This window comes from Ostrea edulis, chromosome 3, assembly GCF_947568905.1.
Source record: "Ostrea edulis chromosome 3, xbOstEdul1.1, whole genome shotgun sequence".
In the NCBI taxonomy this organism is placed as follows: domain Eukaryota; kingdom Metazoa; phylum Mollusca; class Bivalvia; order Ostreida; family Ostreidae; genus Ostrea; species Ostrea edulis.
In genome coordinates this window covers 50,111,337-50,134,355 of record NC_079166.1, presented here as the reverse complement: position 1 = coordinate 50,134,355, position 23,019 = coordinate 50,111,337, and the positions used below count along the sequence as shown (strand labels likewise).

The following is a 23,019-nucleotide window of genomic DNA, read 5'->3' as shown; positions in this document are numbered from 1 at the left end:
AAGCTTTCATGTAAATATCAGCTTTTCTGGCTTAGTGGTTCTTGAGAAGAATATTTTTAAAGATTTTTCCTATATATTTGTATGTAAAACTTTGATCCCCTATTGTGGCCCCATCCGACCCCCGGGGGCCAGGATTTTAACAATTTAGAATCTGTACTATATCAGGAAGCTTTCATATAAATCTCAGCTTTTCTGGCTAAGTGGTTCTTGAGAAGAAGATTTTTAAAAAAATTTCCTATATATTTGTATGTAAAACTTTGATCCCCTATTGTGGCCCCATCCAACCCCCAGGGGCCATGATTTGAACAAACGTAAATCTGCACTATGTCAGAAAGCTTTCATGTAAATATCAGCTTTTCTGGCTTAGTGGTTCTTGAGAAGAAGATTTTTAAAGATTTTTCCTATAATATTTGTATGTAAAACTTTGATCCCCTATTGTAGCCTCATCCGACCCCCGGGGGCCAGGATTTTAACAATTTAGAATCTGTACTATATCAGGAAGCTTTCATATAAATCTCAGCTTTTCTGGCTAAGTGGTTCTTGAGAAGAAGATTTTTAAAGATTTTTCCTATATATTTGTATATAAAACTTTGATCCCCTATTGTGGCCCCATCCAACCCCCAGGGGCCATGATTTGAACAAACGTAAATCTGCACTATGTCAGAAAGCTTTCATGTAAATATCAGCTTTTCTGACTTAGTGGTTCTTGAGAAGAAGATTTTTAAAGATTTTTCCTATAATATTTGTATGTAAAACTTTGATCCCCTATTGTGGCCCCATCCGACCCCCGGGGGCCAGGATTTTAATAATTGAGAATCTGCACTATATCAGGAAGCTCTCATATAAATCTCAGCTTTTTTGGCTAAGTGGTTCTTGAGAAGAAGATTTTAAAAGATTTTTCCTATATATTTGTATGTAAAACTTTGATCCCCTATTGTGGCCCCATCCGACCCCCCGGGGGCCAGGATTTTAACAATTGAGAATCTGCACTATATCAGGAAGCTTTCATATAAATCTCAGATTTTCTGGCTCAGTGGTTCTTGAGAAGAAGATTTTTAAAGATTTTTCCTATATATTTGTATGTAAAACTTTGATCCCATATTGTGGCCCCATCCGACCCCCGGGGGCCAGGATTTTAACAATTTAGAATCTGCACTATATCAGGAAGCTCTCGTATAAATCTCAGCTTTTCTGGCTCAGTGGTTCTTGAGAAGAAGATTTTTAAAGATTTTTCCTATATATTTGTATGTAAAACTTTGATCCCCTATTGTGGCCCCATCCGACCCCCCGGGGGCCATGATTTTAACAATTTAGAATCTGCACTACCTAGTAAAGCTTATCTATAAATTTCATCTTTTCTAGCCCAGTGGTTCTTGAGAAGAAGATTTTTTAATGACCCTACCCTATTTTTACCTTTTCTTGATTATCTCTCCTTGGAAGGTGGCCTGGCCCTTTATTTTAACAATTGAGAATTCCCTTTACCTAAGAATGCTTTGTGCCAACTTTGGTTGAAATTGGCCCAGTGGTTTTTGAGAAGAAGTTAAAAATGTTAAAAGTTTACAGACGGACGAACAGACGGACGGACGCCGGAATACGGATGATCAGAAAAGCTCACTTGAGCTTTTAGCTCAGGTGAGCTAAAAACTAACCACTCGCTTCAAATGTCTAAAATATGTTAAAGTAGGTAAGCTATGCGTAATTTGTCGTTTTCCTTGCATAGATTAATGTTTTAACTGCTTGCATGCCAAATTTCAAGTCACAGGTTCTTAAAATAACAAAGATATACGTCATCGTTCTCTCGATTTCACTTGTTTATTTTTACTAGGACATTTACCGGTCCAGGTCACCGAGTCGTTTCTCGCATATGACAGCAGCGAAATTCAGACTAGTATGGAAGATTTCGGACCTGTCAATTAAAATTTCACATCAATTATACGCTACTTACTTTCTCATACTTTAATGACGTTCTTCGTGTAGACGTTACACGACTTATTTTTTCTCAGCAGCATCAACTGTCGACAAGACCTGCCATTTTAATGAATACACTAAATACCCGAAATGTCTAAAACTTTAAAGAAGGGGGAAATGGGTAATAATAATTTAAATGAAATAGAATAAACAAACACAAAAATTTAAAAAAGCCAAGAAATAATGTTCAATTTCCCTCTCTAAGTGCAATATCACAAGAATAATGTTTTGATCAGTTTTAAGGTATTTGAGATTTGAAGTCTATCGGGTATTTAGTGCGTTCATTAAAACGGCAGCTCTTGTCAACAGTTGATGCTGCTGAGGTATAGACTAGCTGTGGCTTTTTGAAATAATGTATTATAAAACTCTCAATGGAACAGAGTAAAGTTTTGTGCGGATATGTTGTGGACTTAATTGTCTGTTGACGTAAGGTAAAAGTGGATCAAACGTGACATTATTTATATTTGGTCTTTCATATAAACGATGTCCATGACTACGTTTCCGCCTTTGAATATTGGGGAAAAGTCCCATCACATTCACGTTATTTCCTTGTAGATTAGACCAATTTCCCACATCATATACATGATCATTGCATCCATATGGAAATGCAGTACCTAGAGTCCTGATCCAGTGATCTTCTCGTTGTTTACGAAAAGGGGTGCTATATGTTGGACTATTTGTGTGATGGTTATTTTTTTCCAAAATCCTTACCTTCAGGGGCAAGATGGTGTGGTCCGATGAAATAAAATGTTTGTAAAGAAGTTGGTTACCACCATTATTTATTTGAAATCTGTGCCCGATAATCTTTAGAAACCCTTAGTTTCTCCCACATAAATTAAGCCACATAGGTTACACTTAATGGCGTAGACAACGTTAGAAGATTAAGTACAGGTCAAATTATCAAAAGTTTTGGTACAGAACCTCTGTCCGGTGAGATTATTACTAAATTAATTTCTAGTGATCAGTATATCACAAGTTTTACAATTTTGAGATCGAGCACACGAGATCTGAAAAGGAATCATCAAAAATATCTCTTAAAGGATCGTGACAATCTTTGATGTGGGTAAATGAATTTTGATTTTTATACCAAAGCTGATTATTATTTGACTGTACATACGACAAATCTTTTATATCTCGAAGGATAATCCGAGGGACACCAACCAAACTATTGGAGCCTGGGCCCCTTATAGATTCCACAGAGTGACACCTTTTTATACTGGGTGAAGTGTCAGTGTTGTGTCGTTACTGTTTATATTCATGAAAGAAGTAACCTCGGGGACAGACTGTCCACCAGCAGACATACATGCTCGATGGTTAAATGAAAGGTAAAGATAACGAACAGTGATCAATCTCATAACTCCTATAAGCAATACAAAATAGAGAGTTGGGCGAATACGGATCCCTGAGTATACCAAGGTGGGATCAGGTTCCTAGGAGGAGTAAGCATCCCCTGTCGACCGGTCACACCCGCCGTGAGCCCTATATCTTGATCAGGGAAACGGAGTTATTCGTAGTCAAAATCAGTGTGCCAAGAACGGTATGAAACACGCCAGACAGCATTTCACCCAATGTTAAGTTGTATTGGCACACTAGATTGTATGTCCATTCAATCTTTAAAGTCCTTTTTGAATTTCAGATCGTTAACACCATGTCGAATATCACTTTCATATCATATATATACATGTATGTACATGTAGTAGACGGATTAGGATATATTCTTTGTAATCAGTAACATTATATACAAGTCGAAAATCACGAACAGAAATTCGTAAAACGAACGTAAAGTCAGTCCAAGTATATACACGGTGAGTTGGCATAATAAAACAGTTAAGAAAATAATTTTGTGAATTCTTTTGGGTTTTGGAAATTGACAAGAAGTCCTGTTTCTAAACACATAAAATATGATTTCATTGGTAAAATCCAGGAGCCTCGCGTCAGCCCCCAGACCCCTTGCAATACTTTGCGTACATTTAATTTTCTTAAATTCATTAAAAATACCGATCACATATGCAGCATATATATGTGCAACCCATGTAGGTAGAACAATAACTCTTGGGTTGGTTTGTTGGTATTTGTATATTTAAGTCTAAATCTAAACCAGTCTATAGCCAATGTAATAAATCTGATGGATATATAAGGTATTATAGGGTTATTGAACTTATATAGGTGAGTATTGGCACTCGTTGGCTGTCAAAATGCACTCGCAAGCTCGTGCAATTTTACAGCCAACTCGTGTCAGTAAAATTGCACGAGCTTCCGAGTGCATTTTGACAGCCAACGAGTGCCAATATTCACCTATATAAGTTCAATAACCCTTTTATTATATAGCTAAAGTATTTAGTTGTTAAATTATATCCCTTTTCACTCAAACTACTCCAAAATAGACGAGAATTCATCAATATTGGCATCTAAGGCGAAGGTTTAGCTGTGCAATAACAGCATGCATTTCTTAACTGTTCAATATTTAACCCGTCATTAATGCATGAAGCCACAGGGGCTAAGCCCGTTTTGGTCCCGAACCCAGTGATACCATATCTATATTTATGGTATCACAGGGTTCGGGCCCAAAACGGGCTTAGCCCCTGTGCATGAAGCAAACTGATTTTGTAAATGGGGACATCATAATTTATGTACAGTAAAATATCAAATACCGGCTCTGTCAGATTCGGAGGACCGTCGTCTGCCATTTTGGCTTGTTTACGTCGTTACGGTAACGTCATTATTATACCTCAGTATGAGAATGCCATGCAACGCGTAATCTGATTGGTCTAGACGGTCACGTGCAAGGGAGGACAAAACTTCATATCTCCCTCTCAACATCATATTTACCACTTGGGCAGCCTCGTGCATTTTTCATAAATTTAACGTAAAGGTAGACGAAGTGTATTGTGACGTCACAATAACTTATAAGTTCGAGTCATTGTACTTTCAGAGTTCGTAAGGCACAACATATGCGGGTCTCTGATACACAGTTAAATCGCCTGGTTTTGGTTTATACAAAAACATGCAAGTAAATCAACATTCATGGAGAATGGAAATACGAAAACTGGTTATCATATCACTATATTTCGGTTTTTTTTGGGTTTTTTTTTTGTTGTTTTTTTTATCTTTTATACGTTGACGGCGCGGTGTTACCGTTAGGGCAATCTCAGCTACATACAATGTATAGATGAGCGGACTCCAATTTCAAACGCACTTTTGTAGTTTTGCTTTGTTTCGGTATAATAAACAATTTATTGCATGAATGTTCGGGAGATATGAAGATTTATTCACCCAAGCAAAACCATATTCCCCTCGGGCGTTGCCCTCGGGGAATATGATTTTTCTTGGGTGAATAAATCTTCATATCTCCCTTACTATCATGCAATAAATGTATAATATTGAACGCTCATACTCGGAATGTTTCGGGCGCATACAATTTACGCAATGCAAAGTTAGCGTTCAATAAATTCTCAGGATATTGAACGCTAACATTCTCTAGATTTTACGCAGATTTTATAATATACTATTTATTAGCTATATAATAATACTCTATATTGCTTACACCTTGACGGTCGTGCAGAGAATGACTGGATATTATAGGGTACTGACTAAAACCCGGTCTCGGTCCCGGTCTTCGGTCTCGGTCCCGTGACTAAAACCCGGTCTTCGGTCCCGGTCCCAGATACTTTTATTCGATAAAAACAGAATATATCAGGATATCTGAGCCCCATTTCTCAATAACTTAGGTATGACATCTCATGCCTGCATTCTGATAGTAAATTGATCCTATTATTTTCTTCTTTCGCAAAATAATATGTGAAAACTCCGGGATCGGTGGGACCGAGAAATAAAAACAATGCTAAAAGCCGGTCCCGGTCTCGACATTTCCCCTCAATAACCGATTTAATCTACCTTTTCACAAAAAGATAAGGTCGTGATACTCAATGGCATCACTTTGTATACATATATTTCTGATTTATTGTGTGTGTAGGATTTTTATTCCAATATTCTTTATATTTATGTCAGAATCGCACTCAACTACATGTACGTGACATTTTGTCTCAAATGATCGTGTTACACTACCTTTTGATAAGAAGATAAGGATGTAGAAGGGAAATAATATATATGTACTTATCCTGGTGTATTTGTTTGTAAGTTACAGATAGTTCATTTTTTTATTTATTTTATTTCTTCTATTCCTGTCAAGATCAGTTTTCAAAGATTCATGTTTTGTATTCCTAACCCGATCTCTTTATATGGGTATATATTATACATATATTTGTATATAACCAATTAGTAATAACTATAAAATATTTCTTCCTTTCTTATTTGATACTTGGTAGTCCTTTTTTCAGTTGTGGTTCTTTTAGATACAATGCTTTAAAACAATTTCACCTAATATATTTATAGTATCTATAAAAGTGTGTCATACATCTAGAGCACCTGCTCACCAAAAATGTCAGATTCTGTATACTTATACAGAAGATACCCTCTGACTTTAGATGCTCTTCAAATAATCTATGGTATGTTTTTACTGTAATATTATGTGGTAACTATATTTATTGTGAATAGTTATATACGTATATGTACAAACAAACATGTATTAATTATGCTGCACAAAAATCTTATATTTCAACGTGCATAAATTTGACATAAACTGACAAATTTACAAACAATGAAATCTACATTTATAAATATGCAAGACATACATATAAATTCATTTAAGAAATAAATTTCAGTTTTGAAAATACCAATAGGACTACTGTTAGCGCTTCATGAAAAGTATGCCTGCGTGAAGCATTTCATACCCTCATGTATTTTTACTAACCATTCAAAAGTTATGGCTAAGGTTAAAGATTTTCAAAAGTAGGTCAAATATGAAAGGCGAAGAATTGCATGTAAAGAAAGGTCTTGTCACAAGGAGTACACATGTGAAATATGAAAACTCTATCAACATGCATTCAAAATTAAAGTTATGCCCAAGGTTCAAGTTTTTGTTGACAAACAAACGGACGGACCAAAAACTATGTAAATGCACCCCGAATATCCGATTACGGGGGTATAACATCTGCTTTTCAAAAGCATCATTCTTGTATTCAGAATCTTTCTGGAAAGGGGCGGGTGAGGGGGTTGTTGACATTAATTTTGTTTCGCTTATCATCAACAATTATTCATCATGTTTCAATAATTATAATAAAATTTAAGGACAATATTTGTTGGTTTTTTTCCATTTCACTTACGAACATAATTTTTTTAAGTACTTCATACATCGTACATTCTGGACTCATATTTCGTTGCACGTGCACTCTACTTTGTATTATTCTAATATTTACATAGAGGCTTTTCTTCCCTGATTAAAACAACTAATATAAGTGACATCATAATTTTACAAATTAATGCGATTCTCTCGATACACTCGTAAATGAGAGAGAGAGAGAGAGAGAGAGAGAGAGAGAGAGAGAGCAGTAACCCGCTATACATGTACATATACATGTACAGAGACCCGGTTCGGAATACACCAACATTGAATTTGAAAATTTTATCAATCGTGTGGTCAGGTGTTTGGCCTAAATGAAAAAAAAAAAGAATTCATTTTGTAAAAACTACATCCAACAGTAAATTACAAACAAATACACCAGGATAATTATAGGTTATAGACTTTGTATGGGAAAATATGACGACCGAGTTTTTTGGCGCGTAGACGGACCGAGCTTGCGAGGTCCGTCCGCGACAAAAAACGAGGTCGTCATATTTCCCATACAAAGTCTATAACCTTTTTATTATATACTTTCAATTTCATTTAGAAACTAACAATAATTTTATCTTTAACAATAACTTTATCATTTTAACTGAGTAAAAGATGAAAAACACGAACAATTTGAAAATTAACGGCGTAGAAATTTGATTGTGACGTAATGTTTGCGGGCCGGAATGTTTCCGGGCATATATCGTGTGATATATGCCCGCAAACTTTTAAAGAAAAAAGAAGAGATGAAATTGAAAGTATATAATAAGTACATATATATTATTTCTCTTCTACACCCTTACCTTTTTATGAAAATGTAATGTAACGCGTTCATTTGGGAGGAAAAATAATCACGTAGTTGAGCTCGATTTTGACATACAAAGGAAAATTGGAATAAAACACAAACATACAATAAATCAGAAACATACATGTGCATACAAAGGAATGTCATTGAAAAAGTAGATTAAAGCGGCTAATTAGGAAAAATAAAAAATAAAAATATCGAGACCGGGACCGACTTTTAGCACTGTTTTTACTTCTCGGTCCCACCAGTCCCGGAGTTTTCACATATTATTTTACGAAAGACGACAATAATATTATCAATCAACTATCAGAATGCAGGCATGATATGTCATATCTAAATTAACGAGAAATTGGGGCTAAAATATTCTGATGTATTCTGTTTTTATCGAATAAAAGTATCTGGGACCGGGACCGAAGACCGGGTTTTAGTCACGGGACCGAGACCGAAGACCGGGTTTTAGTCAGTACCATATTATAGAATAGCATGCGTGTGTGAGTTAGTGAATACATTTCTACCTCTACCCCCTCTCTCTCTCTTACATCTCTCTCTCAATCACGTGACATATAAACCAGAAACTACGATAGACACTACCAAACAAAATAAGATCCTGGTCACATATGTATTCAGTGAAAATCATGCATTGCTTCCAGTTAATAAAAAATATCAAGATTCTTTTGCAAACGGAGAAAGTACGAGATCGATTCATATTCCTAAAGTGAATGACCTGCCCACTTTGTTTATCATTATTCATAAAGGAGTACTATGAAGAAAACTGCTTGTTATGGGGTTTAAAAATCAATTGATATTTCGATATTCATCGTGACGAAAAACAAAGGGAACTATTAAAACTATTTAGAAACCATCGTTTAATTGTGGCCGCTTTATATAAAGTTTTAACTTTTGTACAGTAGTATTGCTTTTATTGTCCACGGAAATGTTTACTAAATGTATATATAACAGCTTTTTGTCTTTATATCTCTGTATACCATTGTATAATGGTGATGAGATCCAATAAATTGAAATGATGTAGTTATATTCTGAGAATACGCAGGTCAAGCACTTCTCGTATATGGGTAGATTTTGGCAGAGTAGTTACCCTTGTACGGGGACATTCATGTTGCCCCGACAAATAGATTAATATGGTAACTCAATTGTGAAAATACTGATGTACTTGTAACCCTTTGCGATTTGATTAAAGAAGCAATATGAAATGTATGAATCACGTGAAAGTTCAAAGCATGTGTTTATACATGTGCACCTATTGTCGTAAACATGACATGTTGATTTAGTACCAATGTACCACTCCGTGGTATCTTTAGCATTACAGTGGAGTATTAATCATATGTACTTACACTACCTTTAATTATTATAATGATTACATGTATTGTTATAACCTTTTTTTCCTTTGTGCATTTCTGACTGTTTTTCATAAGGATACTTGATCCCTTTGTGTTATAACAGGCACGTTGAAACAAGAGGCTGAGTGGGTTGGGGGCCTGGTCTGTTCTCCATTTACAATTTACTATTCTCGTTATATTATCATACAAATCCCATACGTAAAGTTCGATTGATTTGCTAATTACACACACACACACCCCTTTTCTTTTTTTAAGTACTAGTGAAAGGCAGTTGATGTTTGAAGTTATGTCGTGTCCTTAAAAAATTGTATGTTTGCTGTAACGCGACTCAGTTTTTTCAGTGTGGGTAGGTAGGTAGGTTTTTTTTTAAAAACCACTTACTATATTTGATTTGTAAATGAGCAAAATTGCGATGAACACTAAGACAATATATTAATGATTTCAAAACTAATAACTTTACCTCAAGAACTGAATTGGAGTCGAGTCTTCAATGCAGAATGTAAATAGATTGCGATAAACAGGTACTGGTATATTAGTAGTAGTAGTTTATTTATTTATAGTGACATGTGTATATTCACAAACATTATGTTAACAGACAATGTAAAAATAAATCAAACACCCGGCCCATCGAGCCTATATGCCACTTTAAACACAAAACTTAAATGCAGTACAAAAAGGAAAAGAAAAAAAAGAAGCACAGCGTTAAGAAATAAAGGAAAAACAAACATGAAAACATACATACATGTTGTAAGTAAATACCTGCAGTACATCAATGTGTTTTATGAGATAATGGGAAAAGTATAAAACCATATGTATGTAGACGTTGATACATATACACATAAAAATTAAGAATGTAAATCATTCTTAATTTTTGAAAATAACTGACTGTCTACGCATTAATGAGGAATACAAATACTTTGCAACCTGTGGAGGATAATTTGAAATTAGCATGCACAATACATCCATACCTGACCTTAATAACATTTGGTTAAATCCAGTGTTTTCAAAAAGTTTTGATCGATACTCGTAGTACAGAGGACAGTGCAATAGAAAATGAATTTCGTCTTCTACACTATTTTCGGAACAAAGGGTACAAATTCGTTCTTCAACAGATTCTCCATGATATCTACCAGTCTCTATTCGTAATGGTAAAATTCCACATCTAAATTGCGCCAAAACTGAACGTAAATATTTAGGCATATCAAGAACTACATAATTTTCCCTACCAAAAGTCGTTTTGAAAGATACATAAGTACGCAATTTGGGGATATTGAAAATTCCATTGCCCCAAAGGTTAATTGAATAATAAAAGTGTATTTTTGATTGAACCATATTTATATCTATCATAAGCTTTGACTCAAAATAATAGTCTAACTCTCGTGCCATTATGACGTTACTCAAGCTAGCTTTCGGCCGAAGGTAATACACACAGGGGCTAAGCCCGTTTTGGGCCCGAACTCTGTGATACCATAAATTTATGGTATCACAGAGTTCGGGCCCAAAACGGGCTTAGCCCCTGTGGTAATACACATAGACAAATTAAGAGATAATGAACTGTATAGTTTTGGAGGGTAACGAGTTGATAAAGCGATTGGCTCACATGATATTTGTACGCATAAATGCATTCACCAGCATTTATGCCGATTACCATGTGATCTAATCCTTTTAATATAAATTCATAACCCATAAGAGTTATTCCTTATTTGTATCGTATCATACGTCATGTTTATTGTGTGTGTATTGTGGTTTATCGACATAACATGTCACCCTTAGTAATTATACTAAATCTCACTTTGAGTGTGCCTACTGTTACGCACTAAGTACACAAGACACGGACAACATTCAGACTTCATAAATATATAGGTATATATATATAGGCAATATACTGTGGAATCAATATTGTTCGTGGATTTCTTGGGTCACTCTTACCCACGAATTTACGTGTCCTTGAATATATTTTTTTAAACCAAGTAGAGTTATCTTTCCTAGTAACATCCTATCGCTTACCCACGAAATTACGTCCCCACGAATCAGCAAAATTTTGCTTACCCACAAACATTGGCCCCCACGAATTAAAACGATTCCACAGTAGAAATGGGTTGCTATTAATACTAGTGTAATTACTTCAGTCTTGTCAGTCTTCAACAGTTACTGAAATAAAGTTACCTATATATCATTAGGCTCTTTTTATGTACCTGGTGGCTGCATTAAAATGTCGAACGCATTTCTGCTAGGTCTTATTGGGACTTCTGGTAACCCAAGTCCCTTACAGTGGCGTATCATTTTTAGTTTTTGTCAAAGTCTGTTAAAACACGCATGGTATATAGATCCAGTGTGTGGGTTGGCAGCAACTGATGACCTCCGAGGTCAATACACATCATAAATAACGAACAGGAATTACTGTCAGGAATTGACATAATCTACTGATACGACAGGTTTATAAAGTTTATTCAATGGTATTCAATTTGTTCTTTTATTTTTCAATTTAATTACCGTCAGTTACGGTATGTATTGCTTTAAATTGACGCTCACAGCAAACGTGACCATGGACTTGTCCGCCATGTTGGAATTTTTTTTTCCCGATTCTTGATCTCGATAAAAAAAACTTTCGGAGTAGCCATAAAAAAATTGAATCGCGGTGTTTTGAGTGGGTCGGTCGCGATACAGCAAACATACAATTTTTTAAGGATGGCATAAAGAGATAACCGCGCACACAAGATATTTTCGCGTATACTAATCAGGACACTTAGAGGTACAATGTAGTAAACACACTTGGTCTATTATAATATTTTTTTTACCATTTATATTTTTCTGATAACTGAGTAAAATATAGACATTCCATAATAAGATAGAACTCGTCTCATCTCACTGTGAGCACATAGCGTAAAATACGCAAGTTTCGAGAGTATCAGCTCTTCTGTGATGGAGGTACGTTCAGTGTTCTATTGAACATTTGGGTGGGTACAAGATGTATACATACACTATAGACTAGTTATGTAAATAAGGATAAAAGTTATGAAAGCGTAGATTTTGTTTATACCAGCCATTAGCATACATTCAACTGATCATATGAAGAAGAATATTTGTTTGAACTAGGTCATTACATTAAATATGAATTTATTTCTTCTTTTCTCGTCTGCTAGAGTGATACTTTAATCAAAGAAAGATGGTGATCATCGATTATTGTTTGAGCTATTTTATTATCAAATACTCAAACTTACTAAATTTGTGTGTCCCAGCAGTTTGGGTGGTTGCACGTTGTCTGATAATCATCCTTTAGGCAATATCTGAAGGCAGCGATAAGCATTTGTACCCACCGCGTGTGGACGAAAGTATGTTTTGTGTCTCACTGTGCGAAAGAGTTCCACAAAGGGAAAGAACTATTGGGCAACTCGGAAATTGCGTATTCCCTGGGGCCTTATGACATTCCTATAACGACCAACTTTGATATCTCACCTTTGATTAGAAATTCTACACTTAGTTAGTATGATTGCAAACCAAATCCACCAGTTCACCATAGATAAAAAGCTGCCTTTTATAGAAGATTGTGACACTGTCATAGAAAAGATGTTCTGCGTATGTACATCAAATATCCTATGGTGTGTAATATTGTACATTGAATTAAAGGGACTGGTTCACGATTTTTGATAAAAATATTTTTCATTTTTGATGTTAAACATTAGAAATATAACTCATTTAATGTTGACAGCCAAAATTTTGACCTTCTGAATGCAAGAATGAAAGCAATATTTTAGCCTTAAATATGTGTTATGTAAACAAAGACTCGAGTCTTTTTATGTAAACAAACAAACAAGTGAAATATTGATTTTGTAATATAATGCATCTTAATTTTGCATAGTCACAAATTTTAACTTTTAGATGACACATTTCACCTCAAAAATGCTTGAAATATGAAAGATATAATAATACTTTGATCGATATCCATTTCTTTTGAAAATTTCGTAAACAATAGCACACTGCAATCTTTGTTTACAAAACAAATAATAAACTCTCTAAAATGAGTTTCTGTGATGATGTATAACCTTAACTTTCATGTGAAATCTTTCAAACACATTAGACAGTAGATTTTGTTCATTAAAAGGGAAAAACAAAATTTTGGGTAAAATCGTGAATCAGTCCCTTTAAGAATATTATGGTCGATATGTCCCAGATGCAACGCATTCCTAACCTTGACAATTCTTCCTTAATGCTCAAAATCCAGCTATTATTTCGTGAAATCATATCCTCATAACAGGCTTTCAAAAAACAATTATCAGTTGTACTTAACTTCAATCAGTAATTAAAAATTCTTAATGAATAATGGGACTAAAGTGTGCTATGATTGAACTACAAAGATCTATCATATAAATTTAGTATTTTCAACTAATTAGAAGTTGTATACAGGGAGTAGAGGTGAGAGAGTTTAGTTATGTATCCTACTCCTGAGTATATACGTACTAATGTAACCTAATTATACATTCAGTGGAAAAAGAGGAGGAGTATTTTCTTGTTTTTCGCATAAAAAAACCCAGACTTTCGGAGGGAAGTCTCACTATATAGCCAGTCCTCCAGGGAAAGTCTCACTATATAGCCACAGGTGCTTGTGGACAGGACTTCCGGTACCCCCCTTCTTGTATTTTTAAATGTTCAATTCCTTGGGTATTTCGGACGTATTTTTGACAAATTATGTAACTTCAGAGTTTATATGTTTCAATGGAATACACAAATCTCGCATAGAAACCGTTTTTAAAAATGTCATATCACCGATCATAATATATGAACAAGTGTACTAGTGTTTATTAATTGATTTAAATTAATAAATCTACACAAATTTGTATATAGATTTCAAATTAAACATTATCTGAATAACCACTACATTGAGATGTGTTTTATGCTCATCCAAGTAGAACAGGCAGTACCTGTTCTGATTTATTGTTTTCTCTAGGACATTTGACGAACATCTCGACCGCCTTAAGCAAGTTTTTGATAGGTTTAGGACATTTAGTCTGAAGCTCTCCCCTAAGAAGTGTTCTTTCTTCATGAAAAAGGTAAAGTATATAGGTCACATTGTTTCTGAAGATGGGGTACAGGCGGACCCAGACAAGGTAGACAAAGTCTTAAACTGGCCTACTCCTAAAACTCCTGAAGATGTACGACAGTTTTTAGGCTTCGCAGGATACTACAGGAAATTTATCCAGGATTTTTCAAAGATTGCACGACCATTGATAGATATCATGGCAACTGGAAAGAAACCCAGAGGAAAAAAGAAACTGCCTCCATTGACATGGCATTGGGGACCATCTCAAGACAAAGCATTCACTATATTGAAAGGTAAATTAACCTCATCGCCAGTGCTTGCCTATCCTGATTTCAGCAGTCCATTTGAGTTACACACTGATGCATGTCAAAGTGGACTCGGAGCGATATTGTACCAAGAACAGGATGGGATTAAACGCGTTATTGCATATGCCAGCAGGGGACTTAGTAAATCTGAAAGAAATTATCCTACTCATAAACTGGAATTTTTAGCTTTAAAATGGGCAATTACGGAAAAGTTTTCAGATTACCTTACAGGACAGACATTTTCAGTGTTTACAGACAACAACCCCCTCACATATGTTTTAACTACAGCAAAATTAGATGCAACTGGCCACAGATGGATTGCCGCTCTGTCTTCATACAACTTCAGTATTACATATAAGCCAGGTAAATTGAACACCGATGCAGATATATTGTCTAGATTACCAGCGAAGACCGAGACCATGGATACTGAAGCTGTCAGAGCGATAGTCAATGCTGATGATAAGCCACCATATATCAAGACACTACCAGTTTTGCCTGCTGTGTGTCAGCAGTTACATCTACCTTCAAATATTGAGGACATTCGGCACATTGACATTCAGCAAATTCAGGCTGAGGATGCTACCATTTCGGCTATAATAGGTTATGTCAAAGCTGGAAAGAAACCTCCAAGGAACTCTGCAAGTTGCGAGGTTGAGGCAGTTCTTCATCAAAACTTTAAGAAGCTGAAGATGAAAGATGACATACTTATTAGAGAGACACAGAATGCAGATGGTACCTGTCATCAACAATATGTTGTGCCACATACATTTAGTCCTGTGATCCTACACTATTTGCACAACGATATGGGTCATCCAGGCAGAGACAAAACTATAGCTTTAGTCCGAAGTAGATTTTACTGGCCAAGGATGCACACAGATGTATTGAAGTGGGTTGACGAGTGTGAGAGATGCATCAAGTTCAAGACACCTAACAACCAGAAAGCATCATTAGTAAACATCACAACTACTCAACCTTTAGAGTTAGTTTGTATGGACTACATGACGTTAGAACCATCCAAAGGAAACATACAGAACATATTAGTCCTGACAGACCATTTTACCAAATATGCAGTAGCAGTACCAACGAAGAATCAAACAGCAAGGACTACAGCTGAGGCAATTTTTAACAACTTCATCGTCCATTATGGTCTGCCGCAGAAACTTCATTCAGATCAAGGAGCGAACTTCTGTAGTAATTTGATTAAAGAATTATGCCAAATTACTGGGATATCCAAATCCAGAACTACACCATATCATCCCATGGGCAACGGAATAACAGAACGCTTTAACAGAACCATTCTTTCTATGTTAGGCACTTTGGATCCAGAACAGAAACATAATTGGAAAAAACATGTCTCTCCATTAGTACATGCGTACAACTGTACTATACATGATTCGACAGGATTCTCTCCATATTATTTGATGTTTGGGCGAGAACCAAATCTTCCTGTAGATCTCATTTTTGGAATCGAGCGAAATTGCCAATTTAAATTGACTTTTTCATACATTGAAACCCTACAGGAAAATCTCAGAAATGCATATCATCAAGCTGAAACAGCAATTAAGAATTCTCAAACGAAACAGAAGTTGCATTATGACACCAAGATAAGAGGAGTAATCTTAAATGAAGGAGATCGAGTTTTAGTTAAGGTTGTCAGTTTTGATGGGAAACACAAAATTCAGGATAAATGGGAGGAAAATCCCTACATCATCATTAGTCAGCCAAATGTTTCGATTCCGGTTTATAAGGTGAGACGAGAAGATGGCCAAGGCAGAATCAGAATTCTACATAGGAATTTATTATTGCCCATTGGTTCCAAGTTATCTTCACCTGTTCCAGCACCTAGATTTAGAACCAAGAGAAGTGAAAAGTCTCAAGATAGAGAAAAGAGATCTGCCATCCAGGATCAGTTGGAAGGATCTGATGATGATGCAGACAGCATGTATGTTACAGTGGAATGCCCTGTACCATTTAGTGATGCACAGTCTGAGGATGTTGAAGATAGTACTCACACTATTACTGGTGACGATCGGAGTGGTGTTGAGTACCTGGAGGACGGATCAGGGGAGGACGCTCCCAATCAGAGTACTCAGGAACTACCTGATGATCTTGATTCCAGCAGTTCTCATATGGATGATTTACATGAACCTGTAGCTGAGGTTCCTGATGAACATGATGATGATGATGATAATGATAACCAAGATGATGGTAATGAGACCGATTTGCCTAGAAGGTCGACAAGAATCAGAAAGAAGCCACAATGGATGGAACATTATGCCTGTAGTCTACAAATGTCTCAGCAACCCGAATGGAAGGATAAGGCAATGTGTTTTAAAGAAATGGCTTCTCAGTTGAGAATGATGGACAAAGAAATGTCAAAAGCTCTTTTAAAAATGTTTACTGAAAAATTCTGAGTTTTTATTTTTAATAAATTATCATGCATTTTTTTCAGTATTTCAACACTACATGACAGAGGGTAAGTCTTCCTTTAAATGACGTGGAAGTCATTTTAAAAGGAGGGGAAGTGTGTAATAGTGTTTATTAATTGATTTAAATTAATAAATCTACACAAATTTGTATATAGATTTCAAATTAAACATTATCTGAATAACCACTACATTGAGATGTGTTTTATGCTCATCCAAGTAGAACAGGCAGTACCTGTTCTGATTTATTGAATTTTGCCTTAGGTCATTATAATTAAACTTTTGTAAATAGGTTTGAAAGTGTTCGAAGTTCCTATTGGTTTTAGTGTTGTTAGCTGGTGTTTTATTGGTCAGTTCTTTTTCCCTCCAAAAGTTCTTGGTGGTGTTCAGTCATTCCTTGTCTAGTTGGTTTATAGAGAAGTTGGTGAAAATATATGACAGATATTTGACTGTTGACTGATCATTTCTTTAACAAGGTAAGCTTATTTTCTAACTTTAATATTATTTCTAATTTGCAGTAAACGTAATAATTTGGTAGATTTAATTCCATAGCACTTGCACAGTGAGAAAGATATTTTGTGAGGCATAAATCAGTTAGCTTGAAATAAGTTAAATTTATGTGTTTCACAGATTTGGTATACTGTATTTTTAAATACATGCTTGATATTTTTATGATGCAAGTTTATTTATGTAAACTTCATAATTTACAGTCAATCTCCATGGACATTTTTGTTAAATGAGGGATTATTGCCACATCACTTATTCCCATAGAATGGTATGATGGTGTTCATGATATATTCTATGATTATAATGAATAATGTCTGTATAGTCATTATAGAAAATCATAAATATATAGTATCAGTGTTTTTAAGCTTTTATAATATCATATGGTAACATATATTTCAAAGAAGTAATTTGTGTAAATAAGTAATACTTTGATGTATATGATTGTAAATATAATTATTTGTTTGATATGTTTCAGAGTGTCATACACATACATATACATGTATATCTAAAGCTTAGATTCTGGCAATAAAATGGAGGTGATCGACATCTAAGAACCCATACAGGACTTTGTTGTTTAATTGGACAGAAACCCTGTTACACAAGGTGTGCAACTCAGCCCACCGATCATCATATATTATGATCGGTGATATGACATTTTTAAAAACGGTTTCTATGCGAGATTTGTGTATTCCATTGAAATATATAAACTCTGAAGTTACGTAATACGTCCGAAATACCCAAGGAATTGAACATTTAAAAATACAAGAAGAGGGGTACCGGAAGTCCTGTCCACAAGCACCTGTGTATATAGCCAGTCCTCCGGGAGGAAGTCTCACTATATAGCGAGTCTTCTGAGGGAAGTCTCACTATATAGTCAGTCTTCCGGAAGGAAGTCTCACTATATAGCGAGTCTTCTGGGGGAAGTCTCACTATATAGCCAGTCCTCCGGGAGGAAGTCTCACTATATAACCTGTCTTCCGGGGGAATTTTCACTATATAGCCAGTCTTCCGGGGGAAGTCTCATTTTATAGCCAATCTTCCGGGGGAAGTCTCACTATATAACCTGTTTTGCGGGGGAAGTCTCGCTATGTAGCCAGTCTTACGGGGGAAGTCTCACAATAAAGTATCCTTATATAACACCGTAATAAAAAAAAAAAAAGTCCAAGAACTGTCAAATCACTGAAAAAGCTCAACGTCTATAACTCTTTCAAAAATAGGTCAACAAAGCCCAAATTCAAATATATCTGTAATCCACTGATGACATTGATCAATCTCATAAATCCTATAAAGAATGCAAAACTAAGAGTGAGGCAAACACAGACTGTTTTAGTTCAAGTCAATACAACTGTTTTGGAAATGGTGTTTGAAGGCTTTTCAAATGTAAAAATTTACATAAGTTTGTATTGTTATACCATGTACGACTTTAAATAAATATTCTTTGATTCGATTTGATTTGATCTGCATCCAGGCCCTTGAAACCAAATGAAATGAAATTTCTTCACATCTTATTCAGGAAAGCAATGCAGTACATATATATTATATCTTATTTTTGTTTTATTTGTACCTAATGTTATTCTAACATCCCTGGGTTTTCAAATATCTGTCAGCGGGGACATTAATCGGAAAACGTTCACTCCCAGACGCTTGATTTTTATCGGTGGTTCGCATTGACACAGCTATAGTTAAAAAAAATTCTACGATTTTATAAATGGTATAATCAATTTTATACAATTTACTAAATCGTAGAAAATATTTTTTTTCTTCAAAAATTGGACTAAATCGTGGAAACAACGTTTACACGACTTTTAAAATCCTAATACGATTTAACAATCCGTAGAAACGACTTTGTAAATTGTTTCTATTATTTGTTAAATTGTAGAAACGATTTATTTTTGCCTTTCTGTGTTAGAATGGCACAAATATGCTGTCGTAAATGACTATTTGAGGAATTCGGAAATATCGCATATTGACACATGACTTATTTCACGAACAAATTAATGTAAAGAATGAAAACACGGAAGTTAGGACGGATGATATATTGAGCTTGACCAAAACAGTGCTTTTAGCAAAAGTTTTAAACGATGTCTGCGGCTCTTGTCAGTAACATTCACTTTGAAAACTGGTCTTCGAATCAGGTTACAGATTGGTTAAGAGGTAGGGGCAAAACATATCAATTTTTATTCTCTCCGGAAAAAATGATTATATGATACGAGTCAAGTGACGGATGATATCCTTATCGCTTATGTGCAGTTACATCAGTTACCGCTAAATCACAGGGGCCTCCCAGTCCCATCCTTATCGCTTATGTGCAGTTACATCAGTTACCGCTAAATCACGCCTCCCAGTCCCATCCTTATCGCTTATGTGCAGTTACATCAGTTACCGCTAAATCACAGGGGCCTCCCAGTCCCATCCTTATCGCTTATGTGCAGTTACATCAGTTACCGCTAAATCACAGGGGCCTCCCAGTCCCATCCGTTTTGTTCTCAATCTATATATAAATATCTAACTAGATACATAGATTGAAAACAAAGTGGGTAAGAAGCCCCTGTGATGGCATGACTGTTCCGACCCACAAGTGCTTGGCTTTGGGTCATAATATATGAATACACATCTAACCTTATGCATATGTTAATATTATAAGGTTTGATATGTATTTATATATTATGATCTGACTCCAATAAAGATTTGGGCGACTTTGGTTCATACTCTCAGTGAGATTCGTCGAAGTTGGATATTTGGACTGACTGACACCTCAAACCAGTGTCACAAAGTGATTTGGGAAATCTTGCCTGAACTTTGGCCACTTAATGTTAATTGCAATACAGAATATCGAAACCATTATTTCGTCTCCAATTCCGTCGTGGTTTTGATATTTAGTATGCCCAACGAGATAACGTTTTCTGCGTTCACTTGGGCAACATTCAGTAGACAAGCACTTGGTTCTTAATAATTATTATCAGATATAGTGAGTTCAGGCACAGTTAAGTGTCGATTTTGAAAGTTGAGGGGTGGGGAGCAAACGGAAGAAAAAAGGTGCCATTATATAGGAAAAATTTTCAGCAAGAAAAGCAATTCTGCCCAAACCCAAAAATCGTAAACTCAAAGGGATGGGGGTGTATTCTTCAGTACAATACTGCATTTCTACTAACTCTCATCGCCATTATAACAAGTGACCAGCTAATGAATCGATCTTTGCATGTACTATATAACAAACATTATATTTGATAATAACGCGATAAGTACGTCACTTGTCAAGAAAACGGAAGGGGGGGGGGTGGGGGGGTTAGAAGTGAGGGGGAGGGGGGCTACATGTTGAGCACTGCATGTACGTATCTGGGGATCGATGCATAAATTGTGATTATTTATATCATTTTATAGCGGTTGGTTGTTTTAATGACTCAAGAAAATAAATCTCATTAAGTAAATATCCACATATGTACATAGAGGAAATAAACTTTTTATATCTTCGCTTTTAAACATCAGAAATTTAATCCAATAACTCATGTTTTTGATACTAGGGCAGGGTTTGACACTAAGGCACGTCCGACCGACCGAATCTACTAAATGTCGATTTAGTAGTCCGACTGGTCGTGTTAAAAAATAAACAAGAAACTTTACTTTAAACCGTAAGATATGTTATTCTTAACTAAAAGAAAATAACTGTAAGAGTTTGCAAGCAAACAATGGAATAATCTCTATTTTTAGTTCTTATAAATAAGTTGCGGTCGGAAGTAATGTTTTACGACATCTACTCGATGTTAATTTTAAACAGTTTATTTGAATTGACTATAATAAAGTGTTTATCAAGTTAATATATTACGTCGTAAACAGCTATTTATCGGTGTTGACATATGTGCGGGAATGTCTCTATATTTAAATACGACTTCTCGTCCTCAAGAAAAGATATCCCAGGAGAAAAAAGAAAAGGTTAGAAAGAAACAAAGCAGGGCTTATGAAATCTGAATTAAATATAAAGCCGGGTAGAATTTAAAGAAACAGAAAACGTGTTTGAAAATCAAATTGAATGACGAGATTTAAGATATTTTTGAGACAATTAAATACGTTTTGGTTCAAACTTAGCGTTTGTCATTTAAATGAAGTATTTAAATATGGAGAAACTATCAGTATTTTTCTGGAAAGTTGGTCAGCGCTAGTGGATATAAAGTCAGGTCTAGTAAAAATCATTTGAAGTAGCTCGACTGGTCTAGTGCTCAAAAAAGTAAATGTCAAACCCTGTAGGGCATTCACTTACAACATTCAGCAAAATAATTTACAAACCAGGTAGACATTTTTGTATCAGAAATGAGTCGTCTTTAGCCCTCACTATTTTGTATACAAGAGTTGCCCAAGTGATGCTTAATTTACATAACTTCTTTTTCTGAAGAGTTTCAAAATTTTCTAGTTCCGATATCCTGTATTAAAATGGGTTAAACTGAATTTCTTGTTCGCTTCAACTTTTCACCTTAGACATCCTATTAGCTCCCTATCACAATGAAACATGCAAAGATCGATGTTGGATAAAAATCTAAATTCAAATAGTTAGGGGGATGGAGGGTAAAAACTCCTGTAAATTAGTTTCTGTCATTCGACATCGATTACACTTTGAATGGGGGGTGGGGGTGGAAGAGAAGACAAACGTCGACTGTTTAATAGTTTTAATATACACTCTCATTTGTGAATAAACAATACAGAGTGTTATTATTTATACTTGTTTTTACTTGTTCATCAATTAGTTTCAACATTCATCATATTTAGTTTTGAAGGGGGCTTTTTTAACCATTCAATGATGTCACATGTAGGTACAGGACCCTGTGCCAAAAAGAGTAAATTAAGCCCTGAAATAGATCATGAGATGGTAAAATTTGTATGTTGCATTAATTCATTTTGAATATTGTTCTTTACTTCTTGACTGACAAGAAATTGTAGTTGTCGATAATTTTTAGGATCTATGTCACTATTTTTATTCAAGAGTAATGTTTAATAAACATGTTTACATGGTCACCTGAGTCACTCATTGATATTAGTCTATGTCTGCTGTCATCCATTTTGCATTGTGTGTTAACAATTGAACATTTTTAACTTCTTGATAACTACCCCTCCAATTATTTTCAAATTTGGCATGTAGCATCATTCGGACAAGGGTGACATAAATTGTAAAAATCAGGACTTCTGCACTGCAGTGGCCTTAGGGGCAGGACAAAAACTGCCAAAAATTGACCAACTTTTCAAAATCTTCTCTTACAATTGCACATCTGTAAGAAAAACTCAATGCATAGTCATGTAAAGCAGAAAGGCCTCTACCAAAATTTTAAATTTTATAAATCCCTGGGGTGAAACTTGTCTCTAGGGCAGGACAGAACTTGGCTTATTGGTGTTTTTGTG

General features: G+C 35.3%; 1 protein-coding gene and 1 long non-coding RNA gene across 4 annotated transcripts in view; both read left to right on the top strand.

Annotated features, from left to right (window-relative positions):
• The first annotated feature begins 17,532 nt into the window (after positions 1-17,532).
• Positions 17,533-18,192, top strand: LOC130052605 (uncharacterized). The gene is made up of 2 exons (XR_008800961.1): positions 17,533-17,902; positions 18,110-18,192. It is a non-coding gene; the product is annotated as an uncharacterized LOC130052605 (long non-coding RNA).
• Positions 18,193-19,630: 1,438 nt separating this feature from the next.
• Positions 19,631-23,019, top strand: part of LOC125676006 (CNK3/IPCEF1 fusion protein-like) — a 92,546-nt gene continuing 89,157 nt past the window's right edge. For 2 of the 3 annotated variants that reach the window (XM_048913882.2, XM_048913880.2), the window contains exon 1: positions 19,631-19,788. In XM_048913882.2, coding sequence (XP_048769839.1) covers positions 19,716-19,788 — 73 coding nt within the window. In that variant the 5' untranslated portion in view covers positions 19,631-19,715. The remainder of the gene's footprint in view (positions 19,789-23,019) is intronic. The other variant, XM_056158079.1, reaches the window with a different exon arrangement.